Genomic DNA, 26228 nt, shown 5'->3' with positions numbered 1-26228 from the left:
AGCAAAAGAACAATTGCAGGTAGAAAAGTCTGTGAAATACTTTAAAGGAGATGGGATGGTCCAACTATGGTGTGTCAAGTAATGAAACTGCTAAAAACCTCACAAACCCTGCAACATTTAATATAGGAATTACCAGACTAGCTCAGACCCAAGCTCCATGGAGCTCAGTATCCTGCCTCTGATAGTGGCCAGCAGCAGATTCCTCAGAGGAAGGTGTAAGAACCATGCAATGGGCAGATCACACACAGGTTTTGTCCCAGTCTCTGAGGGCTAATATCTTTACACAATGTTCGTTTTCTTTAATTAGAACTCTGGATATTCTTGTTATGAAGATAAATGTCCAGTGCTTTGAATCTTGCAAAGTTGTTGGCCTCAACAATTTCCTGTGGCAATGAGTTCCACAGCTTAAGTTTTACATGTAGTAGTATTTCCTGTTGTTTTTGAAATTGCCACCTTTCAGTTTCATTGCATGTCCCTTGATTCTTGTGTTATGAGGCAGGGAGAGTAGATGCTCCCAATCCACCTTCTTTAGACCAGTAATTTATTTTTTTTTTATCAGGACTCCGATTATTCATCTGTAAGGTATCAGTCCCTTCCTAGGACAGTTTTTCCAGGCCCTTGATCATTCTCATAACTCTTCTCTCAGCCCCCTCCAGTTCTTCAGTACTTATTTTAATAACTTAAATGTGATCAGATACCGCAAGTAGCTGGCATTATACAAACTCCATATTTAAAATGTGACTCGTGCTGTTTGGAGTAGCTCACAATTGTGAGTGCCAATCTAAGGCTAGTCTATACTATGGGGGGGGGTGACCTAAGATACGCAACTTCAGCTACGTGAATAGCGTAGATGAAGTTGCGTATTTTAGGTCAACTTACCTGGCTGTGAGGACGGCAGTGAGTTGACCGCTGCCGCTCCCCCGTCGACTCCGCTTCCGCCTCTTGCCGCGGTGGATTTCCGGAGTCGACGGCAGAGCCATCAGGGATCGATTTTATCACGTCTTCACTAGACGCGATAAGTCGATCCCCAATAGATCGATTGCTACCTGCCGATCCGGCGGGTCGTGAAGACATGCCCTCACCTCAGTTCAGACTGTCAGAAAACAGGGTAGACACCCCAAACTGGTGGTATAATTGGATTTACCAAGCGAGTAACAATTGTGAATTTCTGGATCACTATATTAGCCTTACCATGGAGTCACAAGCAGTTCCCTTAGGCTGTCCAGCCAATTTTGCCACTCGGACAAACTGGACTTTGTGATAATGGTCCCTTATACCAAATATCACTTGACATTATGTTACTCCCAACCTCAAAGGGTCAGTCACTTACCCCGGTCTCTATCTCACACCAAAGGTAGCTCTGGTAGCCAATTTTTCTGGTAAACTTTTAACTAAAAGTTTTTTAGCTAAGAAAGGAAATGAGAGTTACTGAGAGGTTAAAATACATTAACAGGTGAATCAAAGTTTGTAAGTCCAAAATGATAGTGGAGATGTAGTGATTTGCGAGTTTTCCCTACCCCTCTCAGGGTTACCCAAAATAACTTTGGGGATCTCTGTCTTGCTTCTGGCGTGCTCCCCTATGAGTGTCCAAACAGTCCAGAGATACAGGCTTGATCCCGGGATCCATCTTTACAGCTGCTTTCTGTGGAAAGCAATCTGGCAAGGGTTTTCATCACAGCATGGGCTCTCTCTTTGTGGACTAAATACAAACTGAGCTGGTGACTTTCCGTTGTCAAACACAACAACCCATGCTTCGAAGTTAGCAGTCTTTTACATTTCCAAGGCTTCAATCTTGTGTGATAGTTAAACCTAACGTAAACATAATGTGATAGCCAGAAACAATCCTTCATTAGTTTTCATGGAGTTTACACATCCAGTACATTCACATTTTAATACTAACGCATCCTTTAATCTAGGATTAGCTAATTACCAGGTATACCTAGTGTAAAGCGATAGTAAACGACAGGTTATAGGTAAGTGAAAACAATAATATTAACACTTCTTTGATATTCACCCACAAGTGAATTGGTCCATGGCTTTGATCTGAGTTGGCCTCTCAGTGTCACAGTGACATTGTCCACATTTGTTAGGCCAATTTTGGTGTTTGAGGCCTATTTAAAATGAGTCCTGCCTGTTTAAAAGATTAGGCCCCACTGTTTAAAAGTACATAAGCGTTGCTGTTTTCAGCATCACATTGAATTTCATCTGCCTTTTTTTTTTTTTTTGCAGTCATCCAGTTTTGTGAGATCTTGTTGTAGCGCTTCACAGTCAGCTTTGGATTTAACTACCTTGAGTAATTTTGTATCATTGGCAAATTTTGTCACCTCACTGTTTACCCCTTTTTCCAGATCATTTATAAGTCTGTTGAACAGCACTGGTTCCAGTACAGATCCCTTAGGGACACCACTGTTTACCTCTCTCGTGAAAACTGACTGTTTATTCCTGCTCTTTGTTTCCTGTCTTTTAACCAGTTACTGATCCATGAGAGGACCTTTCCTCTTATCGAACGACAGCTTACTTTGCTTAAGAGCCTTTGTTGAGAGCTTTTCAAAGGCTTTCTGAAAGTCCAAGTACGCTATATCCACTGGATCACTCTTGTCCACATGTTTGTTGACCCCCTCAATGAATTCTAATAGATTGGTGAGGCATGATTTCCATTTACAAAAGCCACGTTGGCTCTTCCCTCAACAAATCCAATTCATCTCTGTGTCGGATAATTCTGTCCTTTACTATAGTTTCAATCAATTTGCCTGGTTCTGATGTTAGACTAGACATCATCCTGTACCTTTCAGGATTACTTCTGGAGCCTTTTTTAAAAAATTGGTGTCACATTAGCTCTCCTCCAGTCATCTGGTTCAGAGGCTGATTAAAGTGATAAGTTAAATGTTACAGTTAAGTATCAGAGGGGTAGCCGTGTTAGTCTGAATCTGTAAAAAGCAACAGAGGGTCCTGTGGCACCTTTGAGACTAACAGAAGTATTGGGAGCATAAGCTTTCGTGGGTAAGAACCTCACTTCTTCAGATGCAAGATGTTACAGTTAGTAGTTCTGCAATTTCATATTTGAGTTCCTTCAGAACTCTTGGGTGACTATTGTCTGGTCCTGGGGACTTATTACTGTTTAGTTTATCAATTTGTTCCAAAACCTCCTTTATTGGCAACTCAATCTGGGATAGTTCCTCAGACTTATAACCACCTCTGCAGTGAAGACTGATGCAAAGAATTCATTGCATTCTGAAGCTAAATGCTACTATGGTGGGATTCTTTGATATTTTTCACCCCCTCGGGCATGTTATATTATGGTCACTCTGACCAAGCAGTTCAGCTATATTCACCTCTTGGAGCAGGTCCTGTGTTCCACTTAGGACTAAATCAAGAATTGCCTCTTTTCTTGTTGGTACCAGGAGTAACTGCTCCAAGAAGCAGTCATTAATAGTGTCTAGAAACTTTATCTTTGCATCCCGTCCTGAGGTGACATGTTCCCAGTCAATATGGGGATAGTTGCAATCCCTCATTATTACTGAGTTTTCTATTTTTATAGTCAGTCTATTCTCCCTGAGCATTTGATAATCACTATCCTGGTCAGGTGGTCGGTAGTATATTCCTATTGCTATATTCTTATTATTCAAGCATGGAATTTCTGTCCATAGAGATTCTATGGTACCGTTTGATTCATTTAAGATTTTTAATATATTTGACTCTATGCTTTCTTTCACATATAGTGCCACTGCCCCACCAGCATGACCTACTCTGTCGTTCCTGTATATTTTGTTCCCTGGTATTACCATGTCCCATTGATGGTTGTCATTCCACCAAGTTTCTGTGATGCCCATTATATCAATATCCTCATTTAATACCAGGCACTCTAGTTCACCCATCTTAATATTCAGACTTCTAGCATTTGTATACAAGCGCTTACAAATTTGTCACTTTTTAGTTGTCTGCCTTCGTGTGATGTAATTGATTTGTACTCTTTTTCATTTGACTCTTTCTTTTCAGTTCCTACCTGTACTTTATCAACTTGTGTCTTCTCCTCTTTACTTGGATATAGAGCCTCCTGTATGGGATGTCTCTGTCTGAACCACGCGCTCCTCCGCACCTGTCGACTTTCCCCCAGCGCTGAGTTTAAAAACTGCTCTACAACTTTTTTTAACTTTACATACCAGCAATCTGGTTCCATTTTGGTTTAGGTGGAGTCCATCCTTCCTGCATAGGCTCCTCCTTTCTCAAAAGGTTCCCCAGTTACTAATAAATCTAAAACACTTCTCCCTATACCGTTGTCACCCATCCATTGAGACCCTGCTGTTCTGCCTGTCTAACTGGCCCTGTGCGTGGAACTGGAAGGATTTCAGAAAATGCTACCATGGAGGTCCTGGACTTTAATCTCTTACCTAGCAGCCTAAATTTGGGCTCTGGGACTTCTCTCCTACCTTTCCCAATGTCCTTGGTACCTACATGTACCACGACCACCAGCTCCTCCTGAGCATTGCACATAAGCGTGCCTAGATGGCTTGAGAAATCTGCAGCCTTTGCACCCAGCAGGCAAGACACCATGCATTTCTCCCGGTCATCACAAACCCAACTATCTATATTTCTAATGATTGAATCACCCATTATTATCACCTATCTCTTCCTAATAACTGGGGTTCCCTCCCCTGGAGGGGTATCCTCAGCGGGAGAGGATATCATGACATCATTTGGAAGGTGGGTTACCACTATGGGATTGTTTTCTTCCACTCCAGCTTGATGTTCTCCTTCCCCGAGACTTTCATCCTCCTTAACAGCACAGGGGCTGTCATACTGGAGGTGTGACCGCTCTTACTGTGTCCCAGAAAGTCTCTTCTATGTACCTCTGTCTTGCTTCGCTCCTCCAGTGCAGCCACTCTGGTCTCCAGAGCCCGTACTTGGTCTCTGAAGGCCAGGAGCTCCTTGCACTGAATGCACAAATACACCACCTGCCCTCAAGGCAGGTAATCATGCATTCAGTGCAATAAACTGGATAGTTTCTGCTTTGCTGCTGGACTTCTGCCTGCATTCTTTTTACTCCTGCAAAAAGGTAGGAGGGCTGTTGAGGGGTTTTTCTTGTTTATTGGCCTCAGGTTAGAGAATGTTAGGTGTAGCTGGTTTTCATGCTGCCTTTCTCAACTCCCTCACAAAACTTCCCTCGGCTGCTGCTGTTCACTAGCTCCTCTGCTCACTTAGGAGCTGGCTTTTTAAACCTTCTGCTCGTCCTGAGTTGCCCTGCCCCCTGGTTCAAGGACCCTTGCACAGATATTAAGAGAGGGTGGAAGCACTCAACATAAGCTACCACAGGAGAGTTAAGGCAGCTAGTTTGCTTGGTAGAGCATTAGCTCAATGGAAGCTAGCATGCATATGTCTGCCTGAGCTGGAAATTAAGCTTCCAGCTGTGTACCCCGCCGAGCACTCTTTTGCAGTTTAGTTTAATCCTCTTCCAAAGTGGATTAACCTAGACTGGACAAAGACACTCTGAAGTGGAGTAAGTGCATCCATGCGGGGAGTTTTGCGGAGTGGCTACTCCGCACTTCGCTGTCCTGGGCTATTGCCCCATACAGACAACCCCTGCATGTTCCAGTGGCTTTACAAGGGAAAAGTAAAAATGGTGCCACCTGTTTCAACAGATCAGCTCCCTGCGTGTATTCACGCCGTGTCTGCAGACTTGAGTCACAACCTGGTTCCTAAACTTGATCCCGCTTCCGAAGTGCTGTGCTGACCCAGCTGTGGGAGGGTCAGCGGGGTTCCTGTCTGGTTTGCTCATCACCAGAATTCCTACCGAAGGGGCAGGTTGGGCTCTCAGTCACGCCAGTGGGTAAATCCGCGGTAACTCCATTGATTCAGGCAGCAGACGTGGCCTGCACGCTCTGTATTATAGCTGCTAGTGCCTGCGTCAGAGAGAATCCGACCCGAGCTCTGATCTCGGGCAGAGCTTGGTGAGGTGGCAGTTGGGGAAAACTGCCGTTCACTTGTGAACTGAGCAGTCTTGTCGAGGGTCAGGGAGAAGCGACAAACATGGAATCCTTCTGGGTCCTTTTACACCCTGATTCAGCAAGGTACATCAGCCTGCGGAGGAGTCCCGTGGGGTTCCCCATGTGCCCTGCTGAACGAGAGTCTTATCACTACTCAAGGTATAAGTGTATCTTAAAGGGTACTCACAGGCCCCAGCGAAGCTAAGCCCCTAGTGTGGTCTTAAGTGCATCTCTGTTCAGCCAAGCACCTACCCGTGAGTTTAACCCTTTGCTTCAGTGCTCTGCTCAATTGGACCCTCACTTGGCAGGGGCCCTAAATGTCGGTTGCATTAACCAATACTGAACGAGAAGCATCTTTGTGCTTTTCTCAACATGAGCAAGTTCCTCTTTTGAGGGAGTTCAGTGCTACCATTCATGCCCTAATCCTAGTCCTTCCTGTTGACGTGACCCCGTTGTCATAGGCGCCGACTCAATGGGTCCTCCAAGGTTGGAGCACCCACGGAAAAAAATTAGTGGGTGCTCAGTACCCACCAGCAGCCAAGTTGCCCTCCTGCCCCCTCAACTCCTGCCTGCAGGAGGCCCCACCAATCAACTCCTCCCCCTCCCTCCCAGCTGTGCCAGGGTGTGCATGAGTTGCTGGGAGGGAGGGGGAGGAGCAAGGATAGGGTGTGCTCCGAGGAGTGGGCAGAAAGAGGTGGGGAAGAACCCGGGAAGGGGTTGGGCCTTTGGGGAAGGGGTGGAGTGGGCAGGGCCGGTGCAAGGATATTTTTGCGCCCTAGGCAAAACTTCCACCTGGCGCCCCACCCTCCCTCTTGCACATCAGTTCATTGAGGGGCAAATCCCAATGAGCCTTTATAGACCCCAGGGACCAGCCTGCCCAGGGGCTGCTCCCCCAGACCAGGTTCCCCCCTTCCCGCCCCCTGAACTCCCCTGGAGGGTGCACAGCCCCCCCGCGAGCCCTCCCCACCCCACCCTGGCGGCCACCGCCCTGAGTCCACTCACTGGCTTTGCAGGGCTTGGGCCGCCGCAGCAGCTCGGCAGGGAGGAGCCACCTTCCGGAGGCACCGGAGAGCCAGAGCGCGGGTGAACCTGCTTTTTTTTTTTTTTTTTTTTTTTAAGTGTCCCCGTCCCCCCGGAGATAGTGAGCAACAAGAACATTAACCCCTAACACCCCGACTAATTCTTAACAGCCAGTTCCCTGGTCATAGCTAAGGGGAACTGAGCACTGGCAGGAGGCCAGTCTTAGCAACTGGACAACCACGGTCCCCATGCAGTGCTAATTGGGTTAGGCTTTTTGGGTGCTCATGAGAAATGGGCTTTGGGCCTGTCCGTCTGCTCCCCCCTGCATCTCGGCTATTGTGAGCTGGTGACTCTCTCGTGGGGTGGGCGTAGCTTTAGTGAGGGAAGCCTGTGGCTTCCGGTCAGCAGTGAACTCGACCCTCTAGCCCTGGGTCTGGGCTGAGTCACCAGCAGGGGTTGGGCGAGGGACACCTTCACTTGGAATCTGAATAGTGAGAAGTCACTGGTCTCTCTCTCTTTGAACAGTGACTGCTGTGAGCTGTGGAATTAAAACCCTCTCTTATAAGAGTCCCTTGTCAGGCGGTTCTGTCTGTCGTGTGGGTGGTATTCCAGAAAACCTGCTCCAGGAGCCAGGCTTGCTGGAGGACTGTCCTGCAAGTGGTGGTTGGGTTACCCAGCTGCACTCTTTTGTGACTGTGTTGCAAGCTGTATTATAAGACTGGGTGTGGTCCCCCCCCCCCCCCCCCCTTTGGGTGATGCTTAAAACGTCTGAGGGACAAATCTGAAGCTGGCTGGCTTATGGCCCTCGTTACCATAGTATCTGAGCATCAACACTCCTGTGAGGCAGGGCATTTCCCCACGGGCCACCCAACAGCCCGGGAAGGCCGCTGCCATCTAGCGCTGCCGTGTGTGTTTCTAGTCCCATGGGAACAAGGGTGCCATTCACAGGGCCTCAGTTTGACTTCTGTCAAAAGGAAGGGTGGCCCAATGGATAGGCTGCTAGTCTCGGACTCAGGAGACTTGGGCTCACGTGCTGGCTATGCCACAGACTTCCTGTGTGTCCTTAGTCACTTGGTCTCTTTGTGCCTCAGTTCCCCATGTGTACAATGGGGATAATAGAACTGCCCTGCCTCCCAGGGGTGTTCGGAGGATCAATCCATTGAAGACCGCAAGGCACTAGGGAGCTGTGTCTAGCTCAGCTACGTGTCAGTATGGGGGGAGGTTTCCCTGCCGCTGCCCATGCTGGGCCCAGATGAACAGAGGCCTCCAGGCTTGGTATCCAGCTTATTTAAAAAAAAAAAAAAAAAACACTGCATCTCTGGGTGCCTTTAAAACCCAACCCCTGCCCCCCTCTTTGGCGTCAGAAATCAATGGCCTCTTGACCTCGCCCCAACAGTTGCAGTGATGATGTTTGTCTCTCTCCCCAGACGGCGAGCTAGTTCACTACCGCTACGGGCTAAAGGACTTGATCACCATCCTCTTCTACGTCTTCATAGCAATCATCCTGCATATGGTGTTGCAGGACTATGTCCTCGATGTAAGTTCTGCTTCGGTTCTGAGGTAAAATCCCTGGAGGGCCTCTTGTTAAAGAGCCGCAGGCCTCTATGTTGACTTTTAGTGGCCGGAGCTGGCCTCTGCATGCTGGCTGGCCTTTCTGTGCTGGTTGGTTTGATCTGGGTGGAGGGGGTCTCTCTAGGGCTGACATGGTGGCAGGTGAGCTTTCACTTCAGGGGCAGGAGGCAGTGGCTGGTGTTGGGGAGTGAGGAGGGTGAATTGCCAGCATTGTGGCTTATGCCCTCTTATTATTTTTCCTCTAGAAAATCAACAGGCGGCTCCACCTCTCCAAGGTCAAACACAGCAAGTTCAACGAATCAGGGCAGCTGGTAGCGTTCCATCTCACCTCCATGATCTGGTGCTTGTATGTAGTGGTGACGGTAAGCTATGGCCGAGGGCCCAGCCGAGACTCGGCATGGTCCATTTCAGGTTTTCTTTTACAGCAATTGGGCCTAGGTTGAAGGAGTCTGCAGCAGATACCTGCCCGCAAGGGGGCTTTAGCATTCCCTCTGCTGGGTGTTTTCTGTGCATGTTGGTTTGAGGCAGGCACGGCCCATGCTCTCATTGGTAGGAATCCCTCCAAAGTTACTTACTGTGCGGGGTCAGGGAGTCTCAAGAGAGCAGGCGACCGGACTCCAGAGCAGCACATACAGTGGACGCTCCGTGTACTGCTTGGCGAGCTGGACTTAGTCTCTGTCAGAGTTAGGGGATTGCACGGCAGATGGAAAATTCTGTGTCCGTTTCACTGAGCTAAAAACGGACTTGAGTGAACTCGATTTCAGAGCGAATCATGCAGTCGGTGCGGCAGCATTTGATATTACATTTACTTGATTTGAAGCTGTCTCCAGACTTTACGTTGTCAATGTGACACCGACTCTGTATTGACAAGGCATAATAATAATGATAATAAATACCTGCCTTTTATATAGCACTTTTTATGACCAGCACAATGAAGCTGCATTGTAGAAGTTGTCATAGAGAGCGCTAGAGGATCTTGGCACCTCGGTGAGGGGTAGGAGACAGTTTGGGACAGCAGCTGTCATTTAAACTGTCACTTCAGGATTCAGAGTCAGCACACGCACACACTGAGGTGAATGGGACAGTTAACCCCCCTAAGCTGTTGTTTCAGGCTGCCAGCAGACTCAGGCAGACGTCACCATGTCAGTTTACGCTTGGTTCATGTTTTCAAGGTTTTCTTTGCAAGCATGAAGGCTACAAACATAGGGTGAAATTCTGGCCCCACTAAAGCCGGGGGAAGTTTTGCCGCTGACTATAATGGCACCAGGTTTTCACCTTGCCTGTGTTGTAGGGAAAGATTCTGGAGCACATTTCTATGACCAGGAGAAGATTCTCAGGCAAAACCCCTAACCATGGAATTGAATTGTATCCTGGGTCCTGCTTTACAATCCCTTGGCAGCCTGCTCTCCCCACTCCCTGGGAAGCCTGTTGTTCTGGCTTTCTGCTACGTGAGGCCCCTTTATTCAAGATGAGAAAGCGGGAACTGTTCAACCAAGGGAGCCATCCGATCGACTGGCGCCAACACAGTACTGTGTAGTCAACGAAGCTGCTGCAAGGAGTAGCTGGGGGTGGGGCTAGCTGTGTGCATTTTAGCAAGAGCAAATCTCTTAACCCAGGATACCAAACCCCTGGAATGAGCAGAGAGACGGGGATAAACTCTGCTAAACACGGTTAAGGTCTCTGAACTCCAAGTGTCTGAGTGCCAATTGCTATTCTGCTCACATTCTGATTCCTAGCTGGGAGAGCAGCATAGCATAAAAGACTGGAGATGCCAGGAGACTTTAATATGCAGGAAAATGTAAACTGACTTTCCATTGGATTTGGATCAGTTTCCTGGGGGGCAGGGGGCTAGATAAAGCAGAGGCATTGTGCAAACATACTGTAATATGGGGGTTTAAAGCATTAGCCAGTGTCCCCCATCCATGTCCCCCTCTCCCCCCAAAAAATCCCAACCAAAACCTACTTAATTTCAATTTGAATGCCACAGAACATAAATGCAGTGGACAAAAGTCAGGCAATGCAAAAGTTAAGGATCCTCCTGGCCAGAGCCAGCTCTAGGCTTTTTGCGGCACCCCAAAAAAAAAAAAAAAAGCCGTGATCGCGATCTGCGGCGGCAATTCGGCGGGAGGTCCTTTGCTCTGAGCGGGAGTGAGGGACCGTCCGCCGAATTGCCGCCGAATAGCTGGACGTGCCGCCCCTCTCCGGAGTGGCCGCCCCAAGCACTTGCTTGCCAAGCTGGTGTCTGGAGCCGGCCCTGCTCCTGGCAAGGCTAACTCAGCCGGGTGTGTGTGGCGGGGAGGTATGTTTGGATTGCTCTTAAATACGTGCATTAATACGTGTCCCACACAAAAAGCTTCATGCAAAGAATTGAAAGGGTGCTAACAGTTACTAAAGAGAGTTACCACTTAACCAACTGTGTTAAGCCTTTCACATCCCCCAATGTCAGGAATGCCCCAGTATGTGGTATCTAGCCAGTGCTGGATAGTAACTGACTATTCACTGTCGCAAATTACATGTGATTCCAGCCCCTCAGTAAATAACCCTAAACTCCATCTACAGCACCTGCCCCACCACCCTAGTACCATGCTCCACCCCAGTTTTACCCCTCCAGATGTAACTCACCTCCACAGTGCTGGGCCCCAGCCTGAGGGAGGTGGGTATCAGGAACCTGCAGTGTGTGTGGGGAGCGGCGGAAAGAGAGATTTGCACACAAAAAATGGATCAAGACCACTTGCTAGGACTGGCCTCCTGCCGGTGCTCAGTTCCCCTTAGCTGTGACCAGGGAACTGACTGTTCTCCACTGTTAAGAATTAGCCAGGGTGTTAGGGGTTAATGTCCTTGTTGCTAACTATCTCGGGGGGTGGGGAGGACACTTTATTTATAAAAAAAAAAAAAAAAAAAGGCAGGTTCACTGTAATTTTGTTTCTGACTCATGTAATTTCCCAGTCTGGTGTAATGTGCTCCTGACCAGACCCAGGGCTCCCAGTGACTCTTTAATTTCCAGTTAATTACAACCACCGAGTAAATGCTCCTTTGGAAGCTTCACCTGGCCCTGCCATCCCCTCCTGACCTGCACTCTTTGCAAGCCAATCACAGAGCATCCCTCTTTCTCAGCCTGTATTACTTTAAAGTCCATTCGTTCCTGAGACGCCTGTGACTGATGGATGCTCCTATGAATGATATGGGGCCTGGTCCATTGAAACAGGTGGCAAAGCTACCGTTGGCTTCAATTGGCTTTGCATCCGCCCTATGGTGCCTGTTCTCTCATTGCTGGCGGTGGTCACCCTGTCTCTTGTTAGTGTGGCGTTAACCCTTTGGAGACTGCCCATGTGGGTACCTATTTCTGCTCCCCTTTCCCTCCCACCAGGAAAGCCTGGTGTCCATAGGGTTAAAAAGACTTTGTCCATCCTCCAGCATCTCTTATGCCCTTAGTGTGGGCTGCTTGTGCCCCCTGAGAGCGAATTAGCAGCATCACCTTTGTTTGAGTGCTTCACGGCTGCAGTCTCCTCACCGCCAGCATCATCCTACTTCAGACATTTTGACTAGCCAGGAGTAGCAGAACTGGTAGGCGGAGGGGGGCTAGAGCCCCTGCAATGGAAATATTGTGGGGGCGCTGTCCCTGCATCAGTTTGCACGTGCCTAGGTGGATTGTGTGTGTGGGGGAGGGGGGGGGGGGGGGAAGAACCCAGAGGGGCTAGAATGGCTGCGTCAGGGCCTAGGACCAGGCCAAGGAGCAGGGCCTAGGACCAGGCCAAGGAGCAGGACCTGGAGGAGCTGAAATGGAAGCCCCAAGGCTGAAGCTGGCTGCCCGCTCCCACCCCCGGCCAAGTCTCATACTCCTCCTTCTATTCCTCTGTCCCCCCTCCCCCATTTTGCAGGGCACTTCCTCCCTCCTGCCTCTAACTGGGGGCCGCAGCCTCCTCTGTAAACATCCCAAGCTGCTGCTGTGCCAGGGAGCCCCGAGGGCCGTGCCAGCTGACTGAAAGAGGCTTCTGAGCTTTCTAACTCCGTGTGCTCTGTCCCCCAGCCAGCCCCTCTCTCTGACTGCAGCTTGGTATCCAGGGGGGTTTTGCAGAGAAGACGCTGTAAATGAGGGTGACTCGTCAGAGCTGGCCCAGGCTGCGCGTTTCGCCTCCAGAGCCCAACTTCCCCCCAACTTCAATTTGGCCCCAGGTGGAATTATGTCCGACAAAGCCAAGATCTGTCGGCCTCCAGGCTGCCTCTATTCTCCCGCACTTTCCTTAAGGGAGGGGGAGTTGATGGGAAGAGACTTCCCTTTGGTTTAGAGTGACCAGACAGCAAGTGTGGAAAAATTGGGACGGGATGCGGGGGGTAATAGGAGCCTATATAACAAAAAGACCCCAAAATCGGGACATCTGGTCACCCTACTTTGGTTTGGGAGCGTGGGCAGCGGCAGCTCCAGGCACCAGTGCTCCAAGCGCATGCCTGGGGCAGCAAGCCACGGGGGGGTGCCCTGCCAGTCCCTGCGAGGGCGGCAGTCAGGCAGCCTTCGGCGACTTGCCTGTGGGAGGTCCGACGGTTCGGTGGCAATTCGGTGGCGGGTACGCTGAAGCTGCGGGACTGGTGGACCTCCTGCAGGCATGCCGCTGAATCCGCGGGACCAGGGACCTCCCGCAGGCATGCCGCCGAAGGCAGCCTGCCTGCTGTGCTTGGGGCGGCAAAAAAGCTAGAGCCACCCCTGAGCGTGGGCTTGTCTGCACAGCAAGAAAGCCTGGAATCGTTAGTGTGCACCCCAGCCAATCTGCACTAACCCCCCGAGTGGACACTCTTACTCTGCACTAACAGTGCCTCACTGTGCTTCAGTTTAGTACGCTTCCAAGGTGCCCCGTCACTGTGTCCACAGGAGGATCTAGCGCAAGGTAGCTATTGTGCTGTAAAATCACACCCTGGCTTTGTGCGCACTAGCTGTTCTGAATATTGAGCCACTTGTATCTCTCAATTCCAAAGCAGCCTGCAGTGTTGAAGACACGTGTCTGGTAAACCGAAGTAAATACGGATTCCATGCAAAGATGCTACATTAAAAGAGCACTTAAGTTTGCAGAGCAAAGCATTAAAAAAATAAATCTGGGAATGTCCAAGTTCAGGTTTCCCGCACAACCATTATTTATTTGTATCCTCCTAGCACCCCAGAGCCCCAGTCAAGGACCAGGAGCCAGGACCGCATTGTGCTAGGCACAGTGCAAACACAGAATGAAAAGAGGGTCCCTGCCCCAAAGAACTTACAGTCTTAAGACAAGTGATTACAGATGGATACGGGCCAGCAGGGGAGCACAAGGAAACACTGAGACACAACTTGAACGTCGCCCCTTTGGGCTTATGATGGGGTTTAATTACAGGATCTCATCCCGTCACCTCTACCGGACCCAGAGCTTGTTCAGTGTGCTGGCCGGATGGTGCGCACTCTTGTAAGCCCTTTGTAGCTTGGTGGAATCTTTCACTGGAACCCTAAAAGGCAAATCTCCATCCTTGAACTGTCAGGTTTCTGCCCTTTCCCACTGAGAGATTAGCTGGGCTGCAGCAGCTTTATAACAGAAAACGCTCCCTGTGTTCAAAAATGGCTGAAGAAGTTTTGCGCAATCTTTATTTCAGTTCCCCTTCAGATACAGAGGGGACCTGGAGAGGTGCAGCCCCGTTATGTGGAAGTTGGACAACATTATTATCAGCCGTAAGAGGCCTATTAGAATGGCAGTGTTTTGGCAACCTTAATGCTGGCCTTACTGAATGTGCTTCAGCTTGTAGTAATTGCAGCCGCTCTGAAAGAATCCAGCCTCCAGGCCCCTTTTCTCAGTTTCTCATTATTGACCCGGCATTTAGCCTGCGTGGTTAGAACTGGCACTGATGTGTGTAACCCCAGAGCCGACACGAGCTGATGATTTCCTTTGCTTAGAACTTGCCTCTCCTCTTCTCTTTCAGGAAGGATACTTGTCAAACCCGAGAAGCTGGTGGGAAAACTACCCTCATGTTTTTCTCCCGTAAGCGCTCTGTTCTTCAGCTGACCGCTTCCTTCCTCTTTTTAGGTTAATGTGAGGACGTGGCTTGGGAGTCAGTGCCATGTGAATAGGCAGCATTTACCTTGCTGTGTATTTTCAAAGCACTGTACAAAGGATCCCACGGCCCCGTCCCATGCTGGGATTCCCAGTAAACCCTGCTTTCTACAAAGGTCTTGTGGGACATTTGAAATCTTAATACAAATTCAGGGGGTGGCGGGGTGTGTGGGAGGGCATTGTGTGATCAGGCGCTTCAGAGCACGCCTGCCCCGGTGGTCTGGGACTCGAGAGGCCTGGGTTCAGTTCCGAGCTCCCAATGACTTCGGGCAAGTCACTTAACTTCTCTGTGCCTCAGTTTCCCATCTGTAAAATGAGGGATGATAATTCTCCCCTCCTCATAGGGATGCTGTCATGGTGAATTTGGGAAGGTTTGTGAGGCTGGGGGAATAGATAAGTACCCAGACAGAAAGAGGGTGCTCCAGTCAGTGTATAGCCAATGTCTGGCAAGCATGGGTTCAGAAATTCAGGGGTGATCTGTCCACTCATTAGGATGCTAATGGGGGCAGAGAAGTTCGGACTTGCCCAGCCAGCCAACGGCAGAGCTGGGGTTAGAAGTTAGGAGGTTCCTGGCTCCCACTTCCATGCTAAATCCCCAGGAGGAGCTCAGTGGGGTTAGGGGCTGGATGCAGGAATCCCTGGGTGAAATTGGCTGGCCTATGTTACGCAGGAGGTCAGCCTTGGAGGTGACCACAATGCTCCTCCTGGCCTTGAAATCTGTGACTCCACATTGTCCTGGCCCAGGAATTCTGGATTCTGTGAATGATTAAACCTTTATATTTGGCCCCTCCTTCCTGTGTGCGCACTCCCCTGAATGCTAGTGGGTAAACGACTCCTAGTGTAGGTGCAAAGCAGTAGGGAGTGGAGTGCTCTGTGGTGCCCCGTGCAGTGCACGTGGCGTTCTAGCACCCGCAGGCCAAATCCAGAATGAGTCTGAGGCTGCCAGGCCTGCCAGCAGACCCCCAATGTTGCATTTTGGTTGCTGGCAAATTCTCCTCTCTCTTCCCTCCCATTCCTGGGGTGCCATAGCTATTAGCTCTTGAAAAGCAGTAACCACTTGACTTCTTTGCCTAAGGCCCTAGGCCAGTGCCTTTTTCCCAGTCCTCAAATAAGCGATTAAAAAATTAGCCTGAACCTGACCTTCATCCCCCAGACTGTTTGGGAAGGGCTGCTCCCTGCAGGCTCTCTGCTTTGCCCGAGGCTTCCTCTTTCTGGGGAAAGTCAGCAGGGGACATACTGCTGAGTTAATTGGCCTAGTAGATCAGGCAGTCTTCTCCCCTGGCTGGTTTGATTTCCAGGGGTCAGCTCGGGGGATGTGCTTTCTGCTCAGAGGAGTTCTCCCCGCAACCCCCAAAGGGGTGATGCCCCATCCCAGTCCATGGTAGGGAATATTTACACACCTTGAACGTCCAGTCTGGAGCTGGGTTTGCCCGCCAGGCTTTCACCTGTCCTGTCCTTGCATTTCAGGTTCCAGGTGAAGTTTTTCTACCTTTGCCAGCTGGCCTACTGGCTGCACGCACTGCCCGAGCTGTACTTCCAGAAGGTGCGCAAGGTGAGTGCCGGACAGGCCGCGCTGCAAGCTTTGCAAAGGCTGCCTCATCAGGTGGAACCACTGGCCAGTGGATTTGCAGTAGCTTTAAGAAGCAAAATGCCAGACTGCGTGCGTGGAACGTGAGGAGAAGTGCAAGGCTGGGAAAGGCACGGCTGCTGCATGTGCCCCTTAGAATCATAGACTATCAGGGTTGGAAGGCACCTCAGGAGGTCATCTAGTCCAACCCCCTGCTCAAAGCAGGACCAATCCCCAGACCCCTAAATGGCCCCCTCAAGGATTGAGCTCACACCCCTGGGTTTAGCAGGCCAATGCTCAAACCACTGAGTTATCCCTCCCGCCAGAGTCCTCAAGCGACGGATTATGTGGGATATCACAGGGTGAAAGTGTCCTTCTGCCTGACCAGGGACATGAACCCTGGACCCTCAGATTAAAAGTCTGAGGTTCTACCAACTGAGCTAACCAGGCTGATCTTAGACTTACTGAGATCGAGCTTGGAAGCTGCTTTCTGTCAGCTGGCATAGGTTCCCTTGCCACCACATTGCCTTTACACTTGGCCGATTCGGTGGAATTGTCACGGCCGCAGGATGACGTTGCATGTACCGCTGGGGAGCGCGCCACAAATCTTGGAGGAGCAGGGAGAGCCCCGGACTTACTTCCGTGCTTTGCTGCTCCATGGTGTGCATGATTCAGATTTCCAAGCGAGGAAGGTGGAGCTTAATCTTAAACCTTTGTTCCTTCGCCAGGAGGAGATTCCTCGTCACCTGCGGTACATCAGCTTCTACCTGATGCATATAGCTGGAGCATACCTCTTAAAGTGAGTGTTGTGGAGTTTGCTTTATGGGGCCTGCTAAGAATGATGGGAAAATCCTGGTTTCCGGAGGGCGGGTGCTCAGTACTTGCTGGGGGTTGGGCACCCAAAATTGCTGGTCACTGTGAAAATCTTGGACAACACATTGAGACTTGAGTAAAGAAGGTGATTTAAGAACCAGCAATAAACGCAACAAATGATTAGCCTGTGGAACTCCCAGCTACAGGGTGTTACTGAAGCCAACAGTTTCCAAACAGGAGAATAGCTACTCTTAGGAATGAAGATATTGTCATGTCAGATCAGCTAGGACGGATGACATGCCGGCACCTAATACTTTCAGAGCATCGTACAACGCAAACGTCTGCGAGCTGTCAGTCTCAGGCTGGAAGGTGTGATCCCCTTTTTGGTGTCAGGAAAGTCTTTCTCACAGGGTTGGTATTGCACAGTTAGACAAATGCATTCTAAAGGCTTCCATACACCCTCCTGGGAAACACGCAGCCTGTGTGAGAGGAAGCAGGGTCCGGTGACTAGTGCGCTGGATTACAATTCAAGAGATCTTGGCTTCTGTTCCCGGCTCTGCTACTGATCTGCTCAGTGATAATGGGCTCCGTGCCTCAGTTTCCCCTTAAACTATGTCATGTCTGTTTCGATTGTAACCTGTCTTGGGCAGGCATGTGTATGTCCAAGGCCCAGCATAACAGGGTCCTGATTTTGATTGAAGCATGTAGTCCGCAGAACAAACACAAAGTAGTGGTAATACGGTAGATGGCTGACTGGAGTTCAGGTCTGTTCCAATATGGCAATGCCTGTGTCCCCTCTCTTTAGCCTAACCCGCCTGGGGCTCATCCTCTTGCTGCTGCAGTACTTCGCTGAATTCCTCTTCCACATGGCCCGTCTCTTCTACTTCACGGATGAGAACAACGAGAAGCTGTAAGTACGCCGAGCTGAGAGGAAAGATTCGCCCCTTGCCAGCCAGAGCTATCATCAAATGGAGTCTAGGGGGAGCAGGGGAGTCTGTCTTCCTTCTCCAGAACGGATCCCCAAGAGGTCTCTCACCTTGGGGCTGGTGGGAGAGGTCATGGGTGCTACAGTTCCTGACTAGCCTGTTGGGAGTGGGCTGGGCGATCTCCACAGCCCAGGTACAAAGAGGGCACTCAATGCTGGATTAACTCCCAGGCTTGATTTGGTAGGTATAAGAACACCTGATCAGTGCAGCCTGTGAAGGGCCTGGGACCTTGTGTAGTCATGTACGGTGGTGCAAAGTTGGGGAGGTGGTGTGGTCTGGTGTAGTGGATAGAGCACGGGCCTGGGAATCAGGAGACCTGGGTTCTATTCCTGGCCCCGCTGCTGGCCTTCTGAGAGAGATTGGGCCAGTCCCACCTTCTGCCTCTGTTTACCCTCCCACTCTTTGTCTTGTCTATTTAAACTTGTCAAGACATACTCTCACTAGGTGTATGTGCAGAGCCCCGCGCAGTGGGGCCCTGATCTCCGTTAGGGCAGCAGGGTGCTTTCCTAACACAAAGAATAATGAATATAAAAAGATACTGGAGTGGTGGTGACGTTTGATGCTCCTGTTGCCCTTTGCTGTGTGTGGTCATGCACCCCACTGCATCAGAGAATCGGACTCGAAGTCCCCCGGGCCTGAAATTCACGAGTGCCAACTGTGGGCAAATGTGCCAGGAGACCCTACGCGTGTGCACCAAGTGGTGTGCTCTGGAGTGGAAGGTTGACAGCCCTGGGGACTTAAGCTTTGCCCATCCTGTTTAGCACGGGCACCAGCCAACCTGCCTCCCTCTTGACTTGGCAGGGCCACCTCACGCGTGGCCCGTTCAGGCAATGGCACCTGTGCTGAGGCCGCAGGAAGGGGGCCAGCTGTGTCACTTGCATAGCACTCCTAGGCTGAAATCACCTCTCTTTCCCCCAAAGTTCAACCCTATTAAAAGTGGGTCCCCACGAACAACGTGCTGCTCCTGGGCATCTTGAGGCCGTTTCCTGACCTGAATGTCTGCATCTTGCAACTCCTGCTGCCCTTCTGGGTAGGCTGGGTGTGCGCCTCCACTGCGGATGGAGGCTTGTCCCAGTGACGTTCCTGTTTGAATTCACACAGGTTTAATGCCTGGGCAGTGGTGTTCGTGGTCACCCGGCTCTTCACCCTCACCCTTTCTGTGCTGGTCATTGGCTTTGGGCTGGATCGGGTGGAGAACCAGGAGTTCAACATAGAGAAAGGAAACTTCAGCACTCTGTCTTCCAGGTAAGACATGGCCATGTGCTGCTCCATCGGCTTTCTGCCCGTAGGCTGAAATGCTCTGCCGGATTGCTTAACGCATGCTCACGTAGTCAGAAAGGGGACTGATGAAAGCAGTAGGGATGCCCGTGTTCAGGTTCTCTACCCATCCACTCCCACTCAGCTCCCCAGGGTTGGGCCTGCAAAGTCAGAGGGGTCTGAAAAGCCAACTGTCTTCTGCTTGGCACTTCTCCCGTACCGAGGGTTCTGCAGATGCAGCATAACACTGGGCGAGCAAGCTGGATGCGAGGCTGTCTTGAGGCTCAGCAAAATTGTCTGTGAACCGTAGTGTGAAGAACAGAAAAATCCTTGTTTGCTCAGTAGAGGGACGAAGAGAGCCTCCAAGCAGATCTGTCATGTAAGGAGGTGGCACTTACATACAATCCCTTTTCTAGCCATAACTGCAATTTAAGGGACGTGGTCAACATGACTCCTACTTCTGTCTGGCCGTGTCTTCCCTCCTGTTGTCAGAGGAGCCTAGAGATGTGGCAGGAGTGATTGTACCTAAGCAAAAATTGATGTCGGGGCTGGTACCTGGAACAGCTACTCCCTCCCCTCAGGTGTCCTCACAGGACTGGTCTGTGGGCTCTGGAGAGCACCAGCCCCTGTAGCATTGAGATCGCTGTGGTCTTTGGGTGTGAAGGGCCATTTACTAGCTGGCTTGGTTGGGTGTGGAAGTGGTTGCAGGGCCCCTGGCTTCAGCCTCCCTGCTCTGTTCTCAGCCTGACTCTTCTCTGCCCCCACCCCCAGGATGTTTGTGCTGTCCCTGGTGTGCCTCTTCCAGGCCTGGCTGATGTGGCACTTCATCCGGTTCCAGCTGCGGCGCTGGCGGGAGTACCGGAACGAGCAGAGCGCCAGGCAGAGAGCCACCGCCCTCACCAAACAGCAGTCCAAGCCCGTCAAAAGGGAGTCGGGTAAGTGCCGGGGTGGGGTGCTGAGAGTAGGGCCGGGTGCGGCTGAGCTGGGGGCGAGAGGTAAGGGCCCAGGCTGCTGTCGGGTCCCTTCCTCTGCTGCAGAGGGATCAGTAATGGCCAGGAGCCATCAGGGCCCCAGCTCTGTCCTAGGGTTGTCAACTTTCTGTTTGCAGACAACCGCACTGCCCCGCCCCTAGCCCTGCGGCTCTCTCCCTTCTCCGAGGCCCCACCCTCCATTCACTCCACCCCCCCCCCTTCCTCCGTCACTCGCTCTCCCCCACTCTCTCTCACTCGATCATTTTCACCGGGCTGAGGCAGTGGGTTGGGCTGCAGGGGAGGTGAGGGCTCCAGCTGGGGGGTGGGGCCAGAAATGAGGGGTTGGAAGTGCGAGAGGGGGCCCACGGATGGGGCACAGGAGGGGTTTTGGGGTGCAGGCTCTGAGCAGCGCTTAACTCAGGTGGCTTCCAGGAAGCAGCTGTCCCTCCAGCTCCTAGGCACAGAGCAGAATTGGCCACGGGGGCTCAGTGCGCTGCCCTCATCTGCAAGTGCTGTCCCCGCAGCTCCCATTGGCCATGGTTCCCAGCCAATGGGAGCTGCGGAGCTGGTGCTCGGGGAGGGGGCAGCGCGCTGAGCCCCCATGGCTGCCCTTGAGCTTAGGGGCCGCAGGGACCTGGCCGTCGCTTCTGGAAGCTGTGCGGAGCCAGGACAAGCAGGGGGCCTGCCTTAGTCCTGCTGTGCCACCGACTGGACTTTTAACAGCCCGGTCAGCAGTGCTTACCGGAGCCACCAGGGTCCTTTTTCGAACAGGCGTTCTGGTCGAAAACCGGATGCCTGGCAACCCTACTCTGCCTGTCCAGCAGCGTAGTGCCCCAAAGGCTGTGCTGGGGCCTTGCTCAGGAGCGCCAGTGTTCCATGTGGCAACCTGAGCCTGTGGACAAGGTGGAAGGGCTGCAGGGTGCTGATGTCCCTCTGCAATCCTGCATGAGCCCAGGCCCGAGGAAGCTGAGGAGATGACAGTTCTTACCCCTGGCGCTAAGCGCTCGCCCCCTCTAGGCCAATGAGGCCCCAGTTGAGTGTCCCTGACTCGCTGCGCTCCCCTGCCCCCAGGTTACCATGAAAACGGAGTGGTGAAAGCCGAGAACGGAACCTCCCCACGCACCAAGAAGCTCAAGTCTCCGTAGAGCTGAAGGCTCCTCTGCCGGGGAGGAGGGCGAGAGACCAGGACTAAGCCCCAGCCCCGCCCTCGGCCTCCCAGGTGCTGAATGGCTTGGAAACGTCTCATCTTCCCAAGATCTCTCCCCCTTCCCCCCTCCCCAAACCATTTGCAATAAAACCAAAAAAAACCTTGCTCCGTTACATGGCCTGCAGGAGCCAGACCCAACCCTCCCATCCTCTCCTTCCTCTCAGTTTTATCGTCAATCAGCGTGCAATTCCCCTCCTCCCGCCCCCTTCTTGAGTGTTTTTTCTTCCTGTTGTGTTTTTGTTACAACTGCGCCATGGGATGGTTCTAAGCAAACAATTCCTCTTCTAAAGCAGGTTCTTCCCCTGCCCCTCTGGGCATTGCCCTGCGTCCTGGCCTTGGAGGGGCAGGCAGCTGCTTTAAGGTGCCCTGTGATCATGAGGGTAGAGGTTTGGGGAGCTGGGGGAGCCATGCCCTGTGTGCAGAGCGCCTCTCTGTAGCAGGGTGGCGGCCATGGGTGGTGGTGCTGCTGCTGGAGTTCTTGGGTGAACTGCAGGGCAGCCTTGCATCCAGCACGCCCAGCGGGATTGCAGAGGCGGGCTAGGTCTGGATTGGGCTTGTTGCATCAGGGCACAGGGAGGTGACCTCAGACATGCTTTGCATTGTGCTGGAGCTCCGGCAAGTGGCATCCCTAGCAGTCTGCGGCCAGTGTTGCCCACCTCTCTCCCTCCCCTGGGTGCGGTGACTGGGCTCTGCCTCTGCCCTGCAATTCCTAGTGCCTTACTTGGGATGATGTCACCCAGGGCCTAACTCAGCCCAAACTCAGTTGAGGATTTGTAAGCCCTGAGCCACACACCAGCAGGTCAGCCCTGGTCCCACCCCTCGCTGCTCCTTCAGGATGTGCCGCTTTACCTCACCCAGGGGCTGGCTTAAATCTGTGGTGCTGTGTTCGCGTAGTACTCGTGCTGCGTGCAGGAGAGCAGATTCCCTGCCACTCAGAGTTTATCTGCCTTTCACCTCATACTTCCCCGCTGCCCCTGCTATCCCAGGCCAGATGTGCCCTCTCTGCTTTGGCTGCAGCTGCCAGCTTGTCTTTCCGCTTCACATGCCTCATATCTCCTGAGGGGATTGGTCCTGGGCTGGGTGGGAATAGCAGAGAGCAGCCTGTGGAAGTGGGAGTGCCTCTCGCCCGATCCATGCCACCCTCCCCTCCCCAGCTGGTGGGTGGAATCATCTCAAATCTACCTCAGAGGCCCCCTCTTTCATACGACCACTCTCCCTTGACCCCTCGTTGGCTGCGTATGTTGGGAGGAGATGTGCGGGAATTGTTCGAGCACCCACTGATTCTGTGCACTGCCCTGGTCCCAATGGATGGAGCCGTCCCACTTTCAGGGTTCTTCCAGTGCCATGTGCTGGTCAAGACTGGCCAGGTTGCCCTGCAGCGGAGGGTATTTCTCTCTGAGGAAGGTCCCCGGAAGCCAGACTTTGCAGTGGGCATGTTTCAGTGCAATAAGGTGACTTGGCGCTTCCCTTCTGCTTCGCTGGGGTGGGAGCTTCCCTCTCGGCAATGCTGGCTTGGCTGCCCTTTCTGCTGCTGCCCGGATGGGTAGCATTTCCCTTTGGCTGCTCCAGACGGGGCAGAGAGAGAGGCAGGCAGGGGGTAGCAGGGGTGAAGGGTCATGGAATCACTTCTCATGCAGATTGGGATCAGGGTTCTTCCTTCCTAGCTGGGGTGAGTGACATGGGCCAGAATAAACCAAACACGATGTTCCTGGCTTGTTTCATGCTCCTCCCCATGGCCTTCCTTGCTGGAGGCGATTGTAACTCACGCTCTCCGGCTGTGCTGCTTTCACAGATTTTGAGTCCTCTCCACACCTGTTCTCTCTCCAGCACGGGCAGGGGCTGCCAGTGGGGGAGAAAGAATACCTGGGAGCCTGAATGCAGCTGGTCAGATTCCATTCCTTCCCCCATCCCCCAGGAGCTTTGAATGTCAAAGGAGGGCCACTAGCTGGGATCTTCCTCCCGCTCCCCCAGTATCTTGGAGCAGAGCACCTGGGAACACTTTGTGACTGTCCCTCCTTAGCCCTGGCTGGACAGATACTAGCAAAGCCAGCACTTGGCCAGAGGGAGCTCTATTGGAGGAGCAGAGGAACCAGGCGGGAAAGGAATGTTACACCAGCGGGAGAGCGAACTGGGACACATGCTGTTGGCCCCTGGGCCTAGCACAGTTCACCCTTCCCTCCCTCTCCCCTTTCTTGTCCGCTCCCAGCCCTGCAGGGAGTAACTGTTCCCCCGATCTCTCCAGAGCTGGCACTGGCCTTGCTCCTCTGACGTCAGCTGAGAAGCTGAGCCACCTGGTTAAAAGGTGGCTTGTTGTCAGATCCAAATAAACCAGGCTGCTGAATGATTCCTTCCCCCCAGCCTGCCCTGCTCCAGGCAGCCTTTCCTCTGGCACAAGCCTGCGAGGCCGTAAAGTAGCTCATTGTTCTCTATATACCAAGTGCCTTACATTGCGGTATAGTCTGTACGCTCTTGCCTATGCGCTGCCTCAAGTGCTCTGTGCCCCCAGGCTCTGTGTATACGTCTGATGTGTGTTCCGTATTTAGTCACTGGGGAAAGGGACAGTTCACGCTGGAAGTAGCCCCTCGTTTTCTATGCCTTTTCGATTTGTAGAAGGCTTCCTTCCTCGGTGGCTAAAATCCCCTTCCCATTTTCTGCCTAGATGGGTCGGCCCCTGCAGCGATGCCCACTGGCTGCCATTTCGGAGGCATCGCTGGGGTCATTTGTGGCCGGAGGGGCTCCCATCCCATCCCTCCCAACACAGAAACTCTTGCTCCTCTCTGCTCCAGTGCACATACCGTCCCTGGCTCTGCAGTCACTGGTGCAGCTCTCCTTGCATTTCCTAGCAAACCAAAACTTCCCCTCTATCCTGGAGAACCTCGTCCTCGTAGAGATGGATTCTTTTATTTTCCAGTCTCTAGTGTTAACTCTTTCGTTGACCAATCCACGTACAAAGGTGCAGAGAGCCAGGGGAAGGGGAGACCCACTTCTCGAATGGGTTCTCTTCTTGGGCCCCATCCCACAAAGTGCTGCGTGTCTTCTGCAACAGTTTGAGTGCCCCCATCTGCTAGAAGGCTGAGGGTACTCAGGATCATGCAGAATTGGGACCTGGGTCCCGGATTCAGTGTTATAGCACCGCTACTCCACTCCCTCCTGGGTTGTGCAATAACCCGCCTGGATTGTGGTCACTCCTGCAGTGCTTGCATCCGTCACCAAACCCTGGGAGGGGAGGATCCCTGAGATGAGGTCAAATTGTGATAATTGCATGGAGCACAGAACGCCTCCTCACCCGGGCTTTGGCAAAGTCTCTTAAGAACCAGCAGTTCTTCTCCCTCTCCTTGTCCCAGATGGATCTTAGAGGGGTGGATGTTGGGGAGAATGTAGCATTTTGCAGATCAATATCTTTTTTTAAAAAAGTTTGTTGAATGAATTTTCCTTGCTCAACGGGGCATTAAAGTTTGTATTTTTGTAGGATGACGTTTCCCTGCCTATCATGCACAGATGTAGCGAATAAGGGATGGGGTTCTCCCTGGTTTTTCTATTAAGTGGAGAATGGTCTCTTTTCAGAACTAGTCATGAAATCTGTAGATGGGTGGGCTTCATTCCAGTGGATTGGAGTTACAGCAACATCTGACTATGGAGTCCAGTAGTTGGAAGCTGCTGCTACAGCTGACTTTTCTCTACAGTCGAGGGCGTCTACAGCTATAGCAGCTCCTTTTTGTGACCTTTGAGTGCGTAACAGATGGCTCGAGTTGGCAGTCTTTATATTGACGCTATAAACTGGGTCACTCGTCTCCCTATGTCATGTGAACTTCTTGCCAGAGGGAGGGATAGACACAAGATGCAACGTTTGGGTGGGTGCTTGTATCTCTTTTTAACCTGTTTAATTCTGCGGACCAAACTTCAACAAAGAAACTCAAGGAAAATTCTGTTCTTCCATATTTATGCTTTAGTGCAAACGTTCTCTTCCTTTGTTGTGTATTTTAATTTGTTTTGGTTTGAGGGGGGGTTGGTTTTTTTGGATAACCGTTTCAACTCTCCTCCTCCCCCTCCCCCACCACCACATGTTTTTAGTCTTCCCCTGTCATTTAAAAAATAAAAACCAATTTTGTACGGAATTTTTTTTGTTTTGTTTTGTTAAATGGCTTTTGTGAGCAAACTCTCAACAAAGATATTTTCTGAAATAATAAAAGGCATAGAATCATCAACTGGTGCTTAACACTGGTGTGTGTGTTTCCTCAATTCGCTAATACCTCATTGCTATGACTAGCTATTCTAGTGTTCCCAAAGCATGAGGGGACAGACCCACCAGCTATGGCAGAGAGAGGTGCCATCTGCTCCATTTGGTGTTTGACCTTCTGTCTTTGTCATAGACAACACATCTGCCGGTGGCTGGCTCTTTCCCTGGCTAGGACCCGTTCCATGGGTGAGGAGGGCTGGAAGCAGGTTCTAGAAGCTGAAGAGGAGCGGAGATGGCCCAGTGGTGGGCTTATCGATGCTCTGAATAAAGAACGACACGGATAGCCCCAGAAGGCGAGAGCGTAACCTAGAGGGTGGGATCCGGTGTGTGGTTGAGCCCCGTGGGTGGTTGTGTGTTGGAATTCTCAAGTATCTGAGAGGAAATGGGAACCCCCACTCCTCCCACCCCGAAAAGGGGCCCTGCTCCATGGCTGGGGCCTTTAGGCCCTTCTGCAGCAACATCATAAATTGAAATGGTACCCAGTCGCTTTTTGCTTCTCGGGAGATTGTATGTCCTCCTAGGGCAGTCGGTATGAAAGGCTTGGAGCTCTCA

General features: G+C 51.6%; 1 protein-coding gene and 1 non-coding gene across 2 annotated transcripts in view; one reads left to right on the top strand and one right to left on the bottom strand.

Annotated features, from left to right (window-relative positions):
- TRAM2 (translocation associated membrane protein 2) overlaps positions 1–25655 on the top strand; it is a 54263-nt gene extending 28608 nt beyond the window's left edge. Inside the window, exons 3-11 of the mRNA XM_034766692.1 lie at positions 8429–8538; positions 8819–8935; positions 14508–14566; positions 16106–16190; positions 16934–17004; positions 17824–17928; positions 19106–19249; positions 20033–20196; positions 21304–25655. Of these exons, the coding sequence (XP_034622583.1) occupies positions 8429–8538; positions 8819–8935; positions 14508–14566; positions 16106–16190; positions 16934–17004; positions 17824–17928; positions 19106–19249; positions 20033–20196; positions 21304–21377 (929 nt within the window). The 3' untranslated portion in view covers positions 21378–25655. The remainder of the gene's footprint in view (positions 1–8428; positions 8539–8818; positions 8936–14507; positions 14567–16105; positions 16191–16933; positions 17005–17823; positions 17929–19105; positions 19250–20032; positions 20197–21303) is intronic.
- Positions 16583–16655, bottom strand: TRNAK-UUU. The gene has a single exon. It is a non-coding gene; the product is annotated as a tRNA-Lys (tRNA).
- Positions 25656–26228: the final 573 nt, after the last annotated feature.

The sequence above is a fragment of the Trachemys scripta genome, chromosome 3 (assembly GCF_013100865.1).
Source record: "Trachemys scripta elegans isolate TJP31775 chromosome 3, CAS_Tse_1.0, whole genome shotgun sequence".
Lineage (NCBI taxonomy): Eukaryota > Metazoa > Chordata > Testudines > Emydidae > Trachemys > Trachemys scripta.
The sequence above is the reverse complement of the archived record's forward strand: the minus strand, read 5'-3'. Positions and strand labels throughout refer to the sequence as shown.